Source organism: Pelobates fuscus, chromosome 4 (assembly GCF_036172605.1).
Source record: "Pelobates fuscus isolate aPelFus1 chromosome 4, aPelFus1.pri, whole genome shotgun sequence".
NCBI lineage: Eukaryota > Metazoa > Chordata > Amphibia > Anura > Pelobatidae > Pelobates > Pelobates fuscus.
In genome coordinates, this window is record NC_086320.1 from 113,568,052 (window position 1) to 113,591,042 (window position 22,991).

At 38.7% G+C, this 22,991-nt stretch overlaps 1 protein-coding gene across 1 annotated transcript in view; it reads left to right on the forward strand.

The window, feature by feature from the left end:
- Positions 1-22,991, forward strand: part of ROCK1 (Rho associated coiled-coil containing protein kinase 1) — a 108,460-nt gene that overhangs the window by 44,503 nt on the left and 40,966 nt on the right. The window contains exons 4-8 of the mRNA XM_063451494.1: positions 10,273-10,410; positions 12,850-13,025; positions 14,095-14,179; positions 16,463-16,607; positions 21,169-21,307. Of these exons, the coding sequence (XP_063307564.1) occupies positions 10,273-10,410; positions 12,850-13,025; positions 14,095-14,179; positions 16,463-16,607; positions 21,169-21,307 (683 nt within the window). The remainder of the gene's footprint in view (positions 1-10,272; positions 10,411-12,849; positions 13,026-14,094; positions 14,180-16,462; positions 16,608-21,168; positions 21,308-22,991) is intronic.

Sequence of the window (22,991 nt, forward strand, 5' to 3'; positions counted from 1 at the left end):
TTCTCAGTACTGTAAAATCTTATTAGTCCAGTACATAGAAAATGTCCCTATCAAACATCAGAGGTGTCCAACTGTGATAGTCGCATTCCTTCCAAATATGTGATCCAGTTTGCCACGTCTGTGTGTATCTCGTACCATGAGCACAGATAGAAAATTATTTTTCCTCCATGCACCTGTTTTTTTTGTTTTTTTCCTATCTACCTCAGAGATCCATTCAGTTGCTAGTCGAGTACAGACACTATTTTATTAAATGATTAAAAAGGTTGATTTACAAAGTCTGTGACATTTGACATTGTTTTTGTTTGTGTATACCTATTATTTAATGTACAGTGTTGTGTGCAGCCTGCAGTTTTTACATGGTAAAAGTAGAAGGCAAGGGAAGCTTTATTTACAGTCCGAGTCTGAAAACACCACATAGTATTAAGCGACGATAACTAACCTTTGGCACCACAGCTGCTGCTCACAATATTTCACATGCTGCTCAGCCAGCTGAGGTATAAGGGAAAAGTATGTTGAGCAGTTAGTGTCAAAGGTTAGCCCTCTCTTTCCCAACGTGTTGGTGTATACTGTGCTGTATAGAAGCATTAAAAATTGGTATGAATGGGTTCCATAGTACGTGTTCCTCCTCCACCTACTGTTAGCACTCCTCCTTGGCTTAATACATTAGCTTTATTTGTTGCTTGTCATATGAATAACTGAGGCAGAAAAGTGTAACAGGCCTTCCCTTGTTACCCTAAAAAAAATAATTTGAATGTTGCTGCGCAGTGCTTCATATCACAGAGTTCTATTGATAAGAGAAAAAGTCACCTCTACAATTTTTTTCATTTTAAATACATTTATGCCCTTTTCAGTTTCCATTCTACTTTTTATGTGGCATTTTTCATTTTGCTACGCTGAATTTAGCTACTCTACTATACTGATGTCTTCATGACTTTTGAATATAGGGTTGTTGGTGCCATCAGTATAAGGTTTAAGGACTGTTGAGATCCTGAACATTGAAACATTGAAGAGGTAGAAATGTGTTTTCTAAAGGTACTTCAATTTAGACAATTGTCCTAAATTGATTCAATTTATAATCGGAGAAATTTTGAAGGAAACCAAAAAGGCAGAACTATTCCAGTGGATCAACTTGGCTCTTCCTTTTCTACTATCCCTTAGTCTCCAGTTCCTTTTAAGAAATGTGCTAAATGGGCAATATATGCACCATAACCATGGTGCAAAATATCTATGGGTGTCAACACAGTAGTTTCTGTCAAAATATTTTTGCACAATTGGTCAAAAAACAGGGCTCCCGTGCTGCCTACTGTCTGGCTTATATGTTGCTGCTTTGCTGATGCAGAAGTGAACGTTTATACTCTGTCGGTTCAAATTTGGAAAGTTACGGTAGGCTGACATCATTGGGCTAACCGGCCCCCCATTGCTGCAGCCTGTCATGCCCATCTAAGTCTGAATTAATGGTGAACTTCCACATAAGCCTATACAACATTTATAGAAGTGATGGGCTGTTAGCCCAATGATGTCCGCCTATAATAGCTTTTTATATTTGGACAGACTAATGTAGACGTTTACAACAGAGGCCAGGCGGCAGAAGATTTTTATTTTTGTTTTGTTTTTTGTGCAACTTGCTCAAATTATTGGACACAGAGAGCATTGTCTTCACCTACAATTTCTGTTATAAATAATGAGCTGCAATGCTATAGTGCCCCTTTAAAACTTCTATAATAATAAACTTCATCCTGCATATAGTCTCTTTATCGTCATACTCTGCAGTACTCACCCATTTTTTCATTCATAAGTTTAATTAGGACTTGTTTTTCCTCTTGTGTTTATTTACTCCTAGTTTGTAAGTTTATTTGAGCAGTGTCTTGTTTTCATCATGACAATTTTGTTTGTCAATTTCGCTCTCTTACGTAGCCTGATGTAAAATATTATAGAACATGTTGATGCTATTAAAAAAAAATATTCTAGAACTTTGCGCGCTCCCGTGTGCCCCGGCGCGCGCCCCCGTGTGCCCCGACGCACGCATCTTTTTTGCAGCAGGTCATAATAGCAAAAGGGTATTCTACTACTTACTAAATATACTGCCATGAAGGGGTTGAATAATTTTGAGACTGGAGAAGTAATTCGTTATGTAGAGCCGTTACAATAGCTTTTGTTTGATTTGTTAATTGCAAACTGCTGAAAGTCAGTAAATTATGACAAACTTTTTTTTTTTTTTTAAATGGGGGTTGAATAATTTTGTCAACTCAATTTTTGGGATACTTTTTAAAATGTATTTATATATTTTTTTTTTAAACCTAAATTGTCGATTTTATATGACCAAATATATTCAGTAATTTGTAATAAAATATAATATGGGTTTTCTTTTTCTGGCTATTCAAATGATATAATTGAACATATTTGTGGCGTTACATTCTGCTGTAAATTCTTTTTTTTTTTTTTTTTTTTAAGATCTATAATTTTATAATATTCTAAATAAGACGAATGTTATGAGCTTTCAAACTTCAAAAATAAAATTTTTCCCAAATTTTCAATTTTAGCATATAATGTATACAATATCATATCTAAGGAGTCTGAGTCAAAGGTTTTGGGTCCCGACTCAAAATCCCTGATTTGTACTTAATTATTAATCTTTAATTAAACTATTAATCTTTATGAAAGAGCCAAAATGTGCATAGCTGATACCACTGAGACCAAAACCATGAGTCTTTGATGGTAGACAGATCCCTGACATAGAAAGCATGGTCATGATAGGAGTATCCTCACTTGGCACCTGTACATCTGATCTGTTCCATGTATAATGATATAGGAGTTATAAGGACTACTGCGATTTATTCTTGAATCTGCACTTCTAGCCTTTGAAAGTCTGTGGAATCACCAGACCATCTCTAAGACAGATACCTGAGTTTCAGAAGGTTAATTATCAGTAGGATGTGATGTGTTTGAAGTTCATGGAACTTTTAGTGTGTCTTCGAGAAGAAAGACTCCTGAGTATCTGTTTTATGCGGAGTACATGAACAGTACACATTGAATTAGTCTATAAAGTTCTGCCTTCTGCATTCCCTGAATGGTTTTAATAATGGTGAACAATTTACCATTCTTGACTTCTCTCCAAAGGGTGTAACTGTTGGTGACTAACGAAGTCCACCTACTAGTTATCTGTATTAAGAATGTGAATCATTGCAGGAAAGTAAAATTCTATTTAAAATATTAGAATTAATAATTGATGTTTCACACACAAAGGTGGTTTTGGCCACAGAAGTACTGCTTTAATTATTTCAGAACGTCCTAGAAATTGGATAACTTCACCTCCTAAGGAAACTTTCTTTTTCTTTTTCTTCATAAAAACACAAAAATTCAGAATCAACCCAGAAAAGTCAGGTTGTTGGTAATTCCATGTAGGAAGATTGGGTAATCTTTTTGATCTCCATTACCTTGCTGCAGGAATGCCAACTGAAAAGATTGGATGTGAAATGTTGCGGTGAGGACATTACTGAAAGATACAAAGTTAAACTTTTTGTTTTCTTTAGACAGTTTGGCTAGGTCAAACAGGTGAAAACATGGAAAATAAAATATACCAATTATGTCTGTTAAAGGTAAACTTGGAGGTAAAAATTACCTGCTAATTTGGAACAGATTATATTGAAAACATAACTTGTAAAATTATATAAACAGCTTGAAACTACTAGTCCTCGACTGCCAGTTGACAGCTCTGAGCTGAAGCAATTTGTTTCTCAGTAGTAGGACTAGTTCTAAGCCACTCCTTGTAACGATACCATGGACAGCACTGCTCCTTCTGCCAGGCATCCAAACCTTGAGTGGAGAAGAAACACTGGGACATTACCCTCACCTTTTAACCCCTTAAGGACACATGACATGTGTGACATGTCACGATTCCCTTTTATTCCAGAAGTCTGGTCCTTAAGGGGTTAAAGTTGGTCTTACACTCTGCTTTTTGTATTGAGTGATTAAAGTTCTAAGAATTATTCCTGCTGACAGTATTATTCACGCAATATTTCACTGAAGATTACTTATCAGTGTAAGCCATGTATATTGCCTCACTACTACACCCATAGATGGTTACTCATTATATACTGCATGCTATACACCACACTATCCTTGGATTCTATGTCACTCCTGCAAGGTTATTCACTCAACTCCAAGTTTTAGTGAATTCAGTTCGAATTCCGAAAAGTAAAGTAGACAAGCTGTTGGTGAAGATAGAGAATTTTTCAAGAGCAGTAACTATAGCATGCATTTTGTAATTCACATTAAATTTGAGTTTCGTGAATAACCCTGTCAGGGTTAGGCAGATACAGGATATTCAGTTTTGCAGTAATTCAAAGTTATGATGGTACTTATAATAACCCCTTATGATATGCATGAAGGTAGTCTGGAAGGTAGTCTGGACACCAGAGATCTTTTTGGGAAGTTGTTGCACCATTCTAAACTTTGCTGTAGAGACAAAAGTTCTTCGGCCTCCTCCCCATGTGAATAATGTCGCCTACCAGACAAGAATGTGATTTTGAGTCCGTCTCTAATCAGCCGATGTCTTAAACTTTTGCTGGTTTGCTATCTGTGAAATCTCTCATAACGTGAGTTCCTTGGCAATGGCTATTTTTGTTCTGTAATTGCTACTGTGGAGAAGGACAAAGTATATGGGGTGCTGCACTTTATTCAGATATTTAATGCAGGGTATATATAAATATGTTTTCTAGGGAGTTTATACAAATGCACTTCAAAATGACCACTTACAATTATATTAACATTACAGGGATACTGGGCTTTAGTCATAAGGCATCGCCCCAATAATGCAAAAGAAACATAAACTTACCTGGAGTCCAACGCTGGGTAATGCTCCCCTTGCTGGTCCAATGTCACAGCCTCAATTTCTGGTCCAATCAAATGCTTCTCATGGAGCTGAGCTGTGTAATTGGCTTCATGTCCATTTTCAATTATGGGATACAAGTAACGCATTGGAAGTGGCAAGGGAGCTTTCTAGATAAAAGATTACCAAAACAGGAAAGGTGAATTGTAAGCCTGGATTCACAATTTAGCTTTTTATTTACCTATTTTAAATGGAAACTTACAGAACTGTCCTGATTTGAGTTGTGAAAACAGTGCTACCACTATGTGAAAGCTTTTTTGTGACAGTTTTTTTAAAGTATATAAGGCATGAAATTGTGGCTAACTAGTATTTATCCAGTTAACATTTAAGCCCATATCTGTGCATACCTATTCGCCAGTCCTAGGTAGTATGCAATACTTCTAACCTGTACTGCAAAGTGCGTATTCTCTTCACACCTACCATACGTTGTATATTTCTATTTTCATTCAATTTTGTATGATAATGCTAATGCATTGTCCATTTACTATGCAGCGATGTGATCCTTCACTAATTTGTAATTGCTCTTTCTTTATTGAACAAACGGCTACTCTATTGTACCAATGACTGGAAATATATAATCAGCAAAGCTTATTAAAAATTAACCGTGTAAATAAATACAGAACCTTTAGATTTAAAGGAACACTAAATGGTCAGGAACACAAAGTCTGCAGCTGCTGTCTCTGCCCCTTAACTGCTTGTTTGGCTGACATCAGAAGTCTTTATCAAAAGCCAGTCACAATGCTTTCCCATAGGATTGGCTATGACTGCCAAGGAGGCAGATCAGGGGCAGAGCCAGCATGATTTAAACACAGCCCTGGCCAATCAGCATCTCCTCATGAACTAAATCTCTATGCAAAAAGTTTAGTGTCTGCATGCTGAGGGTGGACACACTGGCAGTACTGCACACTTTGCAGCACTGCCCCAGGAAGCACCACTGGTGACCAGTGCAGGTATCCCTAGGCTGTAATGTAAACACTGCATTTCCGCTGAAAAGACTGTGTTTACTGTAAAAAGCCTGATGATTCTACTAACCAGAACAAATACAAAAAGCTGTAGATGTTCTGGTGACTATAGTGTCCCTTTAACACTTCTCCAATACTATTCTGTATTTTGCTGAATAAAATTGCACATGGCTTAGTGAGGAATAGCAGACATATAAGTAACATTTGATAGATTTTACATTTCCCTTCGTGAGTAGTTGCTTATTTTTTGCTGGACCACAGTGATTGTTTTCCATATATGGGTTTGTTCTCTAACATATGGTAGTTTGACATATTGGGTTAGTTTGCAAATACAAGGTACATATTAGAAAACCTGCATCACTGCTTCCTGTCTGAAAATAGCTGGTTACAAAAGTATTGTATTTTCAATCGTAGATGAGTGGGTGTTGTTTCTTCTTCTTTGGATTCAGGGTTAATTTGTCATTCTGCTTTGGACTCCACAAACTATGTCGGCATAGACTACATGCAGCCTCCTGCAATATATTATGCTTGTTCTCAGATTTATGAAAATGTAAAAATATGTACCTACCTTGTATTTCGGAAACGGTAAATGGGTGTGCCTCTGTGGTTTCTATATGGCTCTGATCCTGCCTAAAATCACAAGTGGTTCATTTTTAATACTTAATTCTATCTGTTGGTGCAAATATTGCATAAACAGTGCAAGTCCTGTTACTAGAACTAAATTATACCATAAGCTGTTCACATTAAACTCTTGCTTAAAACTGACTTTGCAATTGTCAATCTTCCACTTCTTCAATCCCAAAATATTGTAAGTAGCTGTGTACTTCCTCTTTCTGAATTCTCCATGTTATCATTTTTCTTTAACTCTTTACAGGAAATAAATGTACTAATCGGATATCTTTTCTATGGGTTTCGATCAACGGTGTTGAATTTTATTTAATTTTTTTAATCTTTTTTTTTTTTTTTGCAGTAACTTTTTAATAACCTGTTTTGAGTCATTTTTTTCTGACCGTCACACACCTCTCATGAGTGCCACAGAGCTACCTCTGTAAGAAAAATAACTAATTTGTTCTATAAAACAATTCAAAAGAATGAGTGCACAGTAGTGGTTTTTAACCTCTGTCTGCCTAAATGTGTGTACTCATGCTAACTTATTATGACCAACTTATTGGATATCATATTATTGTATTTTACAGACCAAGGCAACTGTCCCCAAATAACTGGTGCTTTCCTCATTGCAAAGCAGAGCTCCTTGACAGTCTGGTTTAGCCCCCCCCCCCCCCCTTTTTTTTTTTTTGCAGAGCTGCAACCATATTGTTTTAACAGTTGTAATGCTGGGAAAGCTTTATGGGTGTTTTTTGTTAAGTAACAATTGAGATCTGCTAACTGGCTGCACCTGCAAAGTAATTCACTAAACACTGGATTATGGACAAATTGCCAAAATCTGGTAAAAATGGCAGGATTCTGATTTTACTAAAGCTTATTTTGGTCAGAATTCAGCCAACTTGACTGAATCTGCACCAGCCGGCCAGATAGATATGGTGTTCAGATTAAAATAGTTGCTTTTCACTAGGGATCGACCGATATTGATTTTTTAGAGCCGATACCGATATTCTGTGAACTTTCAGGCCGATAGCCGATATAATTTGCCGATATTCTGTACATTTACCATTTTGGAAAATTAAAAACTATTTCTAAAGGTAAATGCACAAAATATACATGCCACGTGTAGTGGATGCAGTGTGTTTAGACAGGGGAGCTGTGTGTGTAGGGGATGCAGTGTGTGTGTAGGGGATGCAGTGTGTGTGTAGGGGATGCAGTGTGTGTGTAGGGGATGCAGTGTGTGTGTAGGGGATGCAGTGTGTGTGTAGGGGATGCAGTGTGTGTGTAGGGGATGCAGTGTGTGTGTAGGGGATGCAGTGTGTGTGTAGGGGATGCAGTGTGTGTGTGTAGGGGATGCAGTGTGTGTGTGTGTAGGGGATGCAGTGTGTGTGTGTAGGGGATGCAGTGTGTGTGTGTAGGGGATGCAGTGTGTGTGTGTAGGGGATGCAGTGTGTGTGTGTAGGGGATGCAGTGTGTGTGTGTGTAGGGGATGCAGTGTGTGTGTGTGTAGGGGATGCAGTGTGTGTGTGTGTAGGGGATGCAGTGTGTGTGTGTGTAGGGGATGCAGTGTGTGTGTGTGTAGGGGATGCAGTGTGTGTGTGTGTAGGGGATGCAGTGTGTGTGTGTGTAGGGGATGCAGTGTGTGTGTGTGTAGGGGATGCAGTGTGTGTGTGTAGGGGATGCAGTGTGTGTGTGTAGGGGATGCAGTGTGTGTGTGTAGGGGATGCAGTGTGTGTGTGTAGGGGATGCAGTGTGTGTGTGTAGGGGATGCAGTGTGTGTGTGTAGGGGATGCAGTGTGTTTGTGTAGGGGATGCAGTGTGTGTTTGTGTTGTGGATGCAGTGTGTGTTTGTGTTGTGGATGCAGTGTGTGTTTGTGTTGTGGATGCAGTGTGTGTTTGTGTTGTGGATGCAGTGTGTGTTTGTGTTGTGGATGCAGTGTGTGTTTTTGTAGTGTGTGGGTAGTGTGCGTAAAGTGAATGCAGTGTGTGTAAAGTGAATGCTGTATATACTAAATGCAAAGTGTGTGTATTTGTGTAGTGTGTGTATATAAGGAATGCAGAGTGTGTGTATAGTGAATGTAGTGTGTTAATATAATGCAGTGTGTGTGTGTAGTGTGCATTATATAAACACACTACATAAACACACTACACAAACACACACTGAATTATATAAACACACTACACAAACACACTGTGTATATAATGCAGTGTGTTTGTATAGTGTGTGTGTTTGTATAGTGTGTGTGTTTGTATAGTGTGTGTATATATATAATGCAGTGTGTGTTTGTATAGTGTGTGTGTATATAATGCAGTGTGTGTTTGTATAGTGTGTGTGTGTGTATAATGCAGTGTGTCTATACAAACTGCATTATATACACACACTGCATTATTATACACACACACACTGCATTATTATACACACACACACTGCATTATTATACACACACACACTGCATTATTATACACACACACACTGCATTATTATACACACACACACACTGCATTATTATACACACACACACTGCATTATTATACACACACACACTGCATTATTATATATACACACACAATATTCAAACACACTGAATTATATGCACAGTGTGTTTGTGTAGTGTTTGTGTATAATAAGAGTGTATGTGTGTGAGGGGGCATTTTTTATTATTTTTTTTATATTAAATTAATATTTTTTTTTATATATTTAATTATTATTTATTTTTTGTTGTCCCCCCTCCCTGCTTGTTGCCTTGTTAATCCCTGGTGGTCCAGTGGCATTGGCTTAGCTGTGGGAGGGGGGGGGGTGGGGTGGGCAGCAAGCGTTTACTCACCTCCCAGCAGCTCCTCCAGCTCCCCAGTGTAAATCTCGCGAGACCCGCGGCCGCCAGAGCTGGCCGCGGGTCTCGCGAGATTTACACTGGGGAGCTGGAGGAGTTGCTGGGAGGTGAGTAAATGCTTGCTGCCCGCCCCCCCTCCTCTCCCCCAGCTAAGCCACTGCCACTGGACCACCAGGGATTAACATATCCCCCCTCCCTGGCAAGGCAACAAGCAGGGAGGGGGGACAACAAAAAATAAATAAAAATATTTAATATAAAAAAAATAATAATAAAAAATGCCCCCTCACACACATACACTCTATTATTATACACAACACAAACACACTGTGCATATAATTCAGTGTGTTTGAATAGTGTGTGTGTATATAATGCTGTGTGTGTGTGTATAATAATGCTGTGTGTGTGTGTATAATAATGCAGTGTGTGTGTGTGTGTATAATAATGCAGTGTGTGTGTGTGTATAATAATGCAGTGTTTGTATAGTGTGTGTGTATAATAATGCAGTGTTTTGTATAGTGTGTGTGTATATAATGCAGTGTTTGTATTGTGTGTGTTTGTATAGTGTGTGTGTGTATATAATGCAGTGTGTGTGTGTGTGTATATTGGCCGATATCGCCGAAAATACCGAATATCGTCCGATTATATCGGTAAAACCGATAATCGGTCGATCCCTACTTTTCACATCCAAACTATATACAAATATATATATTTTTAAATTGAGCGCAAATGCCTTAGTATCCATTATATTATAATAGAACAACAGGCCTTTAAACTACTTTTAGATGTGAAGAATGGGTCACCAAAGTCATGAAAACAAAAAGGTGAAAGCCACAGGTGAATGCTCCTCTTTTGGAGTTTAGATATATTGTTTGTTAATCTTTTTCTTTACAAATTGGAAGAAAAAAAATTGTATACAATTTTGTGATCGTAGTGTTTTACATAGTGTACATGTTTGTAGTCTGTCTTAAATATAAACTTTTTTTTTAAGGTAAGGCATAAATCTACAAGAAAGGTCTACGCGATGAAGCTTTTGAGTAAGCTGGAGATGATAAAGCGATCTGACTCTGCATTTTTCTGGGAAGAAAGGGACATAATGGCTTTTGCAAATAGTCCTTGGGTTGTGCAGGTAAGAATACACTTATGTATATATTTGTGTTTTCCATTGTATGCTGTTTTTTTTTTTTTTTTAAAGCTTTACTTGCAGATTTAATGATGTACTTAAAGATGGTGGTCTGAATAAAAGGTCTCATCCTGGTTGAATAGAACTAAAGCTACTTTCAAAAATCTATGCAATGTCAATAAACTTGGATGGTTAATATTTAGCTATAGTTTGTGATTTAGAAATTATAATTTTGCCTTTGTGCTTTCCAACTAGTGTACTAAAAAAATAGTGATCAAAGTACAACGGTTTTAAGTGCAAGTGGTTTGTCTCCAGAACACTGATAAAGCATTATTCACTCCTTAATGAGCACATCACATTAATGAATCTTTTTATTTCATGATATTTTTAGTCGAACGTTCGAGCTAAGTGGCATTGTAAACATTGTGATAGTGCAGAGGTTAAAGGATATTGTTAGGGAAGTGGCGTTCGTTTTAATGATGTCTGTATGTCTAGGTTTTGCCTGAGATTTGGGGAAACAGAACTTTTATGCATAATTACCTATTTATTATAGATAATTTCTGTTCTTATATGCCAGTCTTTGGGTCACATAATCTGATTCAGCATCTTTTTTTTTTTTTTTTTTTTTATATATTCTTTCTTAATCTCTTGGTTTATTATTTTTCTTCTTATTTATGTCATTTGAGGTGTACTGCATTAGTACTTGGCTCAGTTGGCCCAAACCAGAACTTGACATTCTCCTTGATATAGACATAGATGTGTAGATCTAGAGTATTAACTGTTGGCTCCCAATATCCAATTATTTAATTCAAGACTTAAAAAAAAAAAAAAAAGCAGCAGAAAGGCACACGTGTCCTGCCTTTCTATTCAAAACACCCATGGCAGCCAAGAGAGCATTACCTCTGGTCTGGCATTATTAAATCCTCAAAGGTTGATTAGCATACCTGCCTTCCACAAACATGGGATCCCTTGACTGATTTTTTTTCTTTCAGCTAACATATATCACTCTTCCTGCTTTATCCTTCATTCTTTAATCTCCCTTTTACTTTTTAGTGTTGTCTTCCTTGCATTTCCTTTCCTATTTCGTTTATTACTTTTTATTTTTTTTTTTAAAATCTCCGTGGGTGTTCATCGATGATTGTTACATTGTCTGCTACAGAAGTGGCTGATGGTAACTGATTTTCTACTAGTCACAATCTCATTGTGTCATGTAATCAATAAAAGTGACCCTGTTAAGATTCCTCTACAATTTACAGATTGGTGGCTTAATGCTATAATGGCACTCTGACTAATAATCCCAATTGTCAAACAACAATTAAACATAGAAGAGATGTGTAAGCAATTCTTACTTGTGCTGTCAATGATACACTAATATAGTCTCTCCATGTTTCACTGCAATTAGTCTTTAAAAATTGGTTACTTACAGGTCTAACAGGTTTGATTATCATTGAGCAATGCTGTTAATGTAGGTTTTCTGTTTTGTTTCCATGTAAAGTAGAACTTCTGAGAAAGATCACCTTAAAGAGTTACTCCAATAACCATGACTACTTACAATTATTTCTATACCAGCAACATATTCTGTAGTTTTGTAAAATAGGAAAAAAGACAAAACATGTAGAATATACGGGAATTTACCCAAGGAAAAGAGGGAGCACAGTAGGTAGGAAATGGCAGAAAAAAGGTTGTAGGGGATGAGGAGTTAAGGAGAGAGCTGACGGTCTTCTCTGAAGATATTTTTTTGATGGACTGCAGAGATTGTGAGAGTAAAATGTCCCACGGGAGGGAGTTCATTAAGAGATGGCAACACTGGAGCAGTCCTGCAGGTTAGAGTCTGGAGGGAAGATGCCAGAATGGGTCATTAAGAGGTCGTTGGCTGAGCGAAGATGCTGAGCTGGGAGTATATCTGCTAACGAGGGAGGAGATATAAGCAGGGACATGGTTATGGAGAATTTTGCAAATAAGCAAAATCACTTCTGCTTTTAGAAGTGGTTATGGGGTAGGAATCTGTATGTGCATTGTTTCTGCTTGAAACCCTGCATATACAAATCTGCATTTTTTTTAATTTTATTTTTTTCCATGTGCTTATTACACGCCTAGCACTCGTGACTTAGGTAGCCCGTATCTACCTAATATCAATTCTGTGTAAGATTACTTTGCAGACATCTGCAAGGGGAAGCTTCGGAGTTTGCTTCCTATGAGACTTCCACACCTTCAGTTTTCGTCACAAGCATAATTGTTTATAATTAAATCCCTCTGTCCCTGGCCGAGTTATCGCACGCACTTTGAGCCGGTAAGAAGGTAAAACTAGTATAACTATTACTAATACCATGCTAGCTGTAGTAAGCTATTCCTCTGATTATGTAGTGGGTTCTATTGTCAGAAGGTTCCATGAATCACTGTCAAAACCTGCACGACTTGTAATACACTTTATTTTCCTTCCTACAGTTATTCTACGCATTCCAAGATGACCGTTATCTATATATGGTTATGGAGTACATGCCTGGTGGAGATCTTGTTAATCTAATGAGCAACTATGATGTTCCTGAAAAATGGGCAAGGTTTTACACGGCACAGGTAGTGCTAGCATTAGATGCCATTCATTCTATGGGATTTATTCACAGGTAAGTAGTAAGAATATTTAATTGGGCAAACGATGTTGGTGACAAAGCCTGCCACAAGTTCTATTAAAATAGTATGTAAATGTAGTGCTAGTGAAATCTAGTGAAAAGATATTATGATCACGATACCTTATGATTGTCTCTGCCCTTTTGGAATCTTGCCCCAGCAGAAGCATTTTCTCATGCTGAAGATTCTTTTGAGAATCTTTATTCTCTGTAGCAGGTAATGCCACCGGTAGCTAATCTTAAAGGGACACTAAAGTCACCAGAAGAACTACAGCTTATTGAATTTGTTCTGGTGAGTAGAATCATTACCTTCAGGCTTTTTACTGTAAACACGGTCTTTTCAGAGAAAATGCAGTGTTTACATTACAGCCTAGTGATAACTTCACAGGCCACTCCTCAGATAGCTGTTGGAGATCCTTCCTTGGTCATGGCTGCCTAAAATGCATCCAAACATTGTGTCTCCTCCCTCTGCATGCAGACACTGAACTTTCCTCATAGAGATTCATTAATTAAATTCATCTCTATGAGGATATGTTGATTGGCCAGGGCTGTGTTTTAAATGTGCTGGCTCTGCCCCTGATCTGCCTCTGTCTGTCTCAGCCAATCCTATGGGAAAGAATCGTGATTGGATCGGGCTACCACTTCTGCTGATGTCAGCAGGCGGTGGGCATGTCAAAAGGAAACAGGGACAAAGCCAGCGGCTTCAGGCTTGAATACAAGTAAAATTTTACTATATTTAGGGAGGCAAGAGGGGGCCAGGGTGGCTAGATGGTGGTTTTAACCTTATAGGGTCAGGAATACATGTTTGTGTTCCTGACCCTATAGTGCTCCTTTAAGGTGACCAAGTTATTAGCATTTACAGGCACAGAGTGAATTGCTAGCCCTGTCCTAATATTAGTTTTATTGTAATGAGAATAAGTATACATGGTGTTTAACCCCTTAAGGACACATGACGTGTGTGACATGTCATGATTCCCTTTTATTCCAGAAGTTTGGTCCTTAAGGGGTTAAGAACAGTGAATGTGAAGTATTAAACTCTGCTGAAATAATAGTTTGTTTTCCACAGGGATGTGAAGCCGGATAACATGCTGCTGGATAAATCGGGCCATTTAAAACTAGCTGATTTCGGTACATGTATGAAGATGAACAGGGTAAGTTAAACTAATTATTTTGTTATTTAATATTTCAACTTGGGAAACTAGCTTATTGAATTGGTTATGGTGCAACAATTCTGTCCATTTTAGATTTTCATTCAACATATTCTCAAACTGCTTCTGAGGGCGACCACTTTAAAGTCCAATGACTGCCCCTGCCAAAACAAATATTCAGAGAGACAAGGGAAGTATTTGTACTTGCAAGCACCGCAGATGTGCATGTTCTAATACCTTCCACATCATTTCTGTATACCAATTAATTTATGTGAGTTAATATACAAGCCAAGAAATATATTTTCTAGCTCTTTGACTGATAGTGCTTCGACGCGGTGGTATAAGCCCTGCTTTCAAGTTCTATTTTGTTGGGTTTGCAATATTTATATAATGAAAGCCTGCAGGGACTATGTCCTATAGTCATAACTACTTCAGTAAGCTGAAATGGTTACGATGCCTTAGGTATTCCTTTAAAGAATGGAGAAATTCTGATTGATAAATTACCTTTCCAGACACTCTTAATCTTTTAATGGGATAGATTAAAGATTGCAAGCTCGAGCCATCTCGTTTAATACTTTGCACAAAAGACTTCATTTTTTTGTTGTTTAATTTGTTTTGTTTGCTGCTGGTTTAGGGAAAAATAATAATTTGTGATTGGACCAGACAATAAAAAGTACAGACCGAAAAATTACCGTTGTGCATCACCTGCATATCTGAAGTTGGCCTTTGGCACAGAAACTCAAAAAAAAAATAATGTCCACAACTATCCCAGAATTCCCAGCATGTCATGCAAAATAGCACTGGCAGGCATTCTTTCAGACTTCACTCTTGCTTTTCTACAGCTACCCTTGGTAATAGACGCGTTTTAAAAAAAAAAAACAGCTGTTCTTTTGTTTTTTGTTTTTTAAACCAAAGCATGGGTTATGATCCAGGCCAGGGACGTATGAAAGTAATGAGAAAATTGGGCAAACTAGATGGGCCAAATGCTTCTTATCTGTCACATTCTAAGTTTCTATCCGAAATTACTAGTGACCAGAAACCAGCCTTAGACGGTACAGTATTGACCTTTTGGGTCTAGTTAGCATTGTGCTGATTTGGAAGTTGAAGACCTATCAAGTTGAGAGATGTTTGTGATATTTGGCATTTATATTTTGGTTCTATTTTACAAAATACCCAATATATTTCATATATTTGGTGTGCAGCCCATAGGTATAATTGAGTAGGTTTTTCCTTAAAGGGACACTGTAGGCACCCAGACCACTTCACCTAATTGAAGTAGTCTGGGTGCTGTGACCCTTTTGAACTTAGTGCTGCAATGTAAAGCATTGCAGTTCCAGAGAACTACAATGTTTACATTGCAGCTCTAAGTCTGCCCTCTGTGGCTGTCTAACAGACAGCCACTAGAGGGCTTCCGGAATCCAAACTGATTTTTGGTCCGTTATCTGACGCTGGACGTCCTCACTGACCTCCAGTGTCAGATATTTTTTACATAGGAAAGCATTGAATAATGCTTTCCTATGGAGAAGGTCTAATGCGCATTAGGTCTCCCCCGCCGGCTGATGGCGGGGGAGGAGCGTGGGCGGAGCCAGGCCCAGTGCCGAGGGACATCGGCACTGGATTTAGGTAAGTGGCTGAAGGTGATATAAGGGGTGAAGGGCGCTATTAACCTTATAGTGCCAGGAAAACTTTGTTTTCCTGGCACTATAGGATCCATTTAATCATTGGCATTTTTCATCCTAGCAAACACTGCTTTGTTTACTAGTGTGACTTAACACAACTAATCAAAATGTGATCCTTCCCTTTTAGTTCCTTAAAATGGTTTTGTCACGTGTGTTCTGCCTAGTGCTCTCTAGAATGGTATGTGCCTTTGAAAAATTTAATTTATGCTAAAATCATAGCATCTCTTTTACACATTAGATAAGCACTGTAGGGTTAGGAACACAAATAAGTATTTCTGACACTATAGTGTTAAAACACCATTTAGCCCCCATAACCTTTCCCCCCGCGGCACCCCCAAAATATAGTAAAATCTTACCTTTATTCTAGTCTGCTGCTGCTGGTTCTGCCCCTGATCTGCCTGCTTTGACTTAATCAGAAGTGTTTATCTAAGCCAATCACAATGCTTTCCCATAGAAAAGCATTGGATTGGCTGAGAGTGTCAATGAGACAGATCAGAGGCAGAGCTAGCACAAGACATAGCTGCTATAATCTTTCAACATAATCCAGAGATTACATTTGAACTATGACATCTTCATAATTTGCTCTTGGGCTTTCTCCTTGTTACAGGAAGGAATGGTACGATGTGACACTGCTGTGGGGACTCCAGATTACATTTCTCCAGAAGTTCTAAAATCCCAAGGCGGGGATGGCTACTATGGGCGGGAATGTGATTGGTGGTCAGTTGGCGTCTTTTTGTATGAAATGCTTGTTGGTGAGCAGATTTTATTTTTTTTCCCCCATATGCTTATTTTACAAGTTTAAGTTATTTTGATTTTGTGAATAAAAATAGCACATCCTGTATGTTACTCTTAGTGAAGCTAAAAGTGATAAAACTTGATAAATATTTGGTCAAAGCTACTATACAGGGCAGATTTGTAGTACCCTAGACAAAAGTCTAATTTGATGCCCTCTTGTTATCCCCCTTTAGTCTGTTTTACCTTTTCTTTTGCCTCTAGACTCTTCTTTAGGCAGTATGTGCCAATCCGTATGAGTCCACCTGATTGCACACAGTTATTTAGACAGAAATGCCCCTAGTGGCTGTCTCAGTGACAGCCTCTAGAGGCATTTAAACCCTGCAATGTAAAATCGCTGTTCCTGCAGAATGGCTGCATGGTTAAAACTAGAGGGACCAGTGTTTATTTAAGGTTATCTCTTGTAAGCTGATTCAGCACTATGTTTTCAAATTATCTTTTAGAACTGTACTTAATATTCCATTGCCACAGATTTAAATGTTTAGTGACTAGTGAACTGTTAAGACCTGCAGTGGTTATGGTACTGCGGCCTTCTATTCCTTTCCCAACAGCTGAGCATAAGTGATTATAGCTGCAGCAGGGAGTAGAGGAATAGTAGAGATGAATACAGCTTCCAAGACGATTCTTCCCAGCAAATAGAATATCCCCCAAACATGAGCCTAGACTTCATGAAGGGTGTAACAGGAATGATCTTTATTGAATCCTCCTGCAAGAGGACCTCCCATAGCAAACAAATACATTAACCAATCATTATACATTATTTCACTAATACACGCCTTCCCTCTGCCTGGGAGATATTGAGATAAGTTAAGGAATAAATCGATTATCTCCAGACAAAGGGCACACAATTTCCCCAAAAGTTAGAACACCCCTTTCCCCACAAGGTATCCCCACAAAATATCCCCTGATAGCCCCGATCTGGGGGACAAACATATCCAAATTTCACCCAGATCGGTTCAGGGGTTCTTGAAAAGTGTGGAAGTCATGTTTTACCGACCACACACGAGGCTCTTGCCCAAAACAGTTCCACGAATTCAGCGTGTGCGGTCGGTCAATGAGGAAAAAGGTGAAAAGCGAGCAAAATACAGAAAAGATCCTCCTGGCTCATAGCAGCGATTGTTCCCCTTGTCTGCACGAACATAACTACCGAATGCCGCTCTTCTGGTTGTTTGGTAAGTGGGAGAAGCTGGTGTTCAGTAGTTTCAGTTGTGGTTCGTGAGGTAGAGTGTCCGATTTTAGTTCCAGACACTTGACGACCAAGTCCCGCTGACTCCCCTCGTGCGAGCAAGATGGCCGCCGTTTTCTTTTCCACGTGGCGTTCGGCTATACGAACAGCGGCCACCCAGGGAACACTTAATCGACGGTGCTTTTGAACTTAACAAGCCAGGAGGGTGGTCGGTGTTCGGTAGTTTCAAACTGCCGAACTAATAACCCATATTTATACAGCAAATGGAGAAAACACACGAATACAGAAGAAAATGTCTAAATAAAGTCCATTTTCTTCGCATGAACAATTTGCAGACATTGTGTAAGTTTGCTTTTTGTGTATTCAGGTTGTTAAATAATGGCTTCTAATAATTAATATAAAAAAAAGTTAATTTAAAGGAACATTACAATGCCCAAATACAAACTAAATAAAAATCACTCTTTAGTAGATATACTCCAAATGAAAACTCACATGCATTTAATTATGCATTTTTTTCATTGTGGTTGTATCTGAAATTTGCAGTTCTCTTGTCTGCTGCCTTTGCAAACCCTCCACTTCTAATTCCGCCCAGACTTTCTGTGGCTGTCCAATCACAGACTTCTCAATGCAGCTCAATTAGAAGTTATTGCAAGGCAGGTGCTCTGAGCAATTGTCTGACTTGTGAGTTTAACTCCACTGAGCTAACCAGACCTGAAAGCAGCAGGACCTGTTTTCTGCTTAATTGCCAAGAGGGTGTAACCAGGTTAATGTATAGAAGTGTAAAGTTCTGTTGACATCTGCACTTTTTGTAGAATTAAAAAAAAAGAGGAGACACTGTTCACATATAACGCAATTCAACAAGCTAAAGTTATTTATGGGTCTGATGTGTCCTTTTAACTTACATTTTTCAAGAAATGTAATATAACATCTTCAATGAAAAAGTCTTATTTTTTTAAATTATTTGATAGTGAAAATATTGCATGCATATTTGTCTTGGTTAGGTGTATTATTTTGTAGTGCATAAATACAAGTAAAAACCTAATTTCAGTTAATCTCATGGCATATTCTTGCTGTATCGGGACAGCCATTTATATGTCCTCTTTGGTCATAGTCACTGCTCTTTAGACGCAGAGCATTACAGGTATCAGGGGCACGTGTGTGTATGAATCCCAACTGGGCTCAATTTTTACTAGCAATTGGAGAGTCAAAATTCAGCCTTGGTGAGTGTGCCATAAGGTACAAACGTTTCAGGTTATCCCGAAGAACATGCATTGATAACCTGAAACGTTCGTACCTTATGTCCTTGAAAATAAATCTTTTTGTAGCACTTGGTGTGCACATTTGCAATTTTTTGCGCTGCCCTAATTTTTTCTATTTTTGTTGATCAGTGTATGGTGTAGACCTGCCTCTTATTTACCTTTTTCGCATCTGGACATTTCAAGTTCTCCTAGACATTCTGTAATTTTCATTTACTCCAAATCCTTGAACCAGTTTTAATAGAGTAATTAAAGACCCTCCTCTTTCTTGTGGCATCTCACCACGTAGTTCATTGCATTTGAACGGTCACTTGCATGGGAATTGCTAAACATTTGACACATTCCATCTATCCCATGTATCCATAATAAAGTATTATTAATTTTTTACCAAGGCACACATTCCAGACGCCACTACTCATATTTACCCAGAATGTCATGCCCTTTGGTCATCTTCGTGAGATTCACAAACCATTTCAGACCATATTCAGTCCTTTCTTGCCCTCTTGGGAAGGGGAGTGGTGTCACCCCATATGGATCTCTCTATGCTGCTTACATGAGTAATGGCTTGTTACAAAAGTAGCACAAATTCATGCAACTGTGCAGAAACCTATTTGTTTTGCTTTTCATGACTGCAAGGAATCTCAAGAAAGATTGTAGGAAAAACTAACACATTTTCAAAAAGTTCTGTATTCTGCTTGACTTCATAGTATTTGTAGCCAATAAGAATGCATCAAGAATTTAGTTCATGTTCAGTGATTGCAGTAATATATAGTTTACTCCCTGCTGTTGGAATTGGATTTCTCCAAATGTGTAGATATCCACTGCAATCAAATTACTGGTATCCAGGGCACTGTGTGTGTGCTTATTTCCCACATCACTGGAATGGCCCACCCCAGTAATGATCAGTGAAAAAAAAATAAAAAAATGCAACAATGAACTTTAAGGATTTAACTAGCCATCCCACACTTAAACTAGATACCATAGTTGTAATATGTTTAATATCCACAATGGATGTATACAAATATTATATAAAATCGCAAATGTATTTATTAAATTGTTATAAAAATGTGGTAAATATGTATATGTTTTGCTTTTTATGCCTACAAAGTAACAAGAAAGAACAAAAACTGACCTTTTCTAACCATCCTATATTCTGATTGGTATCAGTGTTTTCAGCCAATCCGAATGCATCTAGAATTCACATGTCCAGTGACTAGATAGGGCATGCAACAATGAGAATATTTTAATGTTATCACCTACTTTGCTGTAAAATGCAGACGTTGTTATTTTTTCACACAGATGTCATATATTTAAGCATTAAAGGGACACTATAGTCACCTGAACAACTTTAGCTTAATGAAGCAGTTTTTGGTGTATAGAACATGCCCCTGCAGCCTCATTGCTCAATCCTCTGCCATTTAGGAGTTAAATCCCTTTGTTTATGAACCCTAGTCACACCTCCCTGCATGTGACTTGCACAGCCTTCCATAAACATTTCCTGTAAAGAGAGCCTTATTTAGGCTTTCTTTATTGCAAGTTCTGTTTAATTAAGATTTTCTTATCCCCTGCTATGTTAATAGCTTGCTAGACCCTGCAAGAGCCTCCTGTATGTGATTAAAGTTCAATTTAGAGATTGAGATACAATTATTTAAGGTAAATTACATCTGTTTGAAAGTGAAACCAGTTTTTTTTTCATGCAGGCTGTGTCAATCATAGCCAGGGGAGGTGTGGCTAGGGCTGCATAAACAGAAACAAAGTGATTTAACTCCTACATGACAGTGAATTGAGCAGTGAAATTGCAGGGGAATGATCTATGACTAAAACTGCTTTATTTAGCTAAAGTAATTTAGGTGACTATGGTGTTCCTTTAATATCAATTTAAGATGTTCTTATTTTGTATGCACACAACTTCTTCAAACTAAAATATTATTAAATATGCAGTGTTACCATACTCACTCAGCAGTGACCCTTAGGAGTGTTTTGTGTAGTCAGCATTTTCGAATCTGAGAGGGAAAGCACGCAGTTTTACCGTGATTAGTAATTGCTACCTTGTGTGATGTTTCTGCTTCCATCTTCTAGGTGACACACCCTTTTATGCAGACTCTTTGGTTGGAACGTACAGCAAGATTATGAACCATAAGAACTCTCTCACATTCCCAGAAGACAGTGATATCTCCAAAGAAGCAAAGAATTTGATATGTGCATTCCTTACTGACCGGTAAGACATTGTTTATGGCAGAAGTCCTTTAAAAGGGACATTCGACTTGTGTCATTACCGTGTTTCCCCCGAAAATAAGACCTACCCCGAAAATAAGCCCTAGCCGAATTTTCGGGGTGGGCTGCAATATAAGCCCTACCCCGAAAATAAGACCTAGGCATTTTACCTTTGCGGCTCGGCGGGACTTCTGTCTTCTATGAGGAGGAGGGGAGCGTTGCGGGCCGCGGCATCGCGCAGCGTGATGACGACGTGCGCAGCGCTGTCATTCTGCCTTCACGGATCTTCAGCGGAAGGATCCAGCGGAGGCACCCAGTGGTCGGACTCTTTGAACGGTGAGTGGATACCGGCATTTTATGTCTGGGACTTAATTAATTAAAGGGGGGGTGAATTAATTAAAGGGGGGGTGAATTAATTAAAGGGGGGGTGAATTAATTAAAGGGAGGGTGAATTAATTAAAGGGGGGTGAATTAATTAAAGGGGGGGTGAATTAATTAAAGGGGGGGTGAATTAATTAAAGGGGGGGTGAATTAATTAAAGGGGGGGTGAATTAATTAGAGGGGTGGTGGATTAATTAGAGGGGTGGTGGATTAATTAACCCCTTAAGGACACATGACATGTGTGACATGTCATGATTCCCTTTTATTCCAGAAGTTTGGTCCTTAAGGGGTTAAAGGGGTGGTGGATTAATTAAAGGGGTGGTGGATTAATTAAAGGGGTGGTGGATTAATTAGAGGGGGTGTGTGGATTAATTAGAGGGGGTGTGTGGATTAATTAGAGGGGGGTGTGGATTAATTAGAGGGGGGTGTGGATTAATTAGAGGGGGGTGTGGATTAATTAGAGGGTGTGTGTGGATTAATTAGAGGGTGTGTGTGGATTAATTAGAGGGGGGGTGGATTTATTAAAGAGGGGGGTGGATTTATTAAAGAGGGGGTGGATTAATTAGAGGGGGGTGTGGATTAATTAGAGGGGGGTGTGGATTAATTAGAGGGGGGTGTGGATTAATTAGAGGGGGGTGTGGATTAATTAGAGGGGGGGGTGGATTAATTAGAGGGGGGTGTGGATTAATTAGAGGGGGGTGTGGATTAATTAGAGGGGGTGTGGATTAATTAGAGGGGGGTGTGGATTAATTAGAGGGGGGTGTGGATTAATTAGAGGGGGGTGTGGATTAATTAGAGGGGGGTGTGGATTAATTAGAGGGGGGTGTGGATTAATTAGAGGGGGGTGTGGATTAATTAGAGGGGGGTGTGGATTAATTAGAGGGGGGTGTGGATTAATTAGAGGGGGGGTGTGGATTAATTAGAGGGGGGGTGTGGATTAATTAGAGGGGGTGTGTGGATTAATTAGAGGGGGTGTGTGGATTAATTAGAGGGGGTGTGTGGATTAATTAGAGGGGGTGTGTGGATTAATTAGAGGGGGTGTGTGGATTAATTAGAGGGGGGGTTTGGATTAATTAGAGGGGGGGTTTGGATTAATTAGAGGGGGTGGATTAATTAAAGAGGGGGGGGTGGATTAATTAAAGAGGGGGGGGGTGGATTAATTAAAGAGGGGGGGGGTGGATTAATTAAAGAGGGGGGGGGTGGATTAATTAAAGAGGGGGGGGGTGGATTAATTAAAGAGGGGGGGGGTGGATTAATTAAAGAGGGGGGGGTGGATTAATTAAAGAGGGGGGTGGATTAATTAAAGA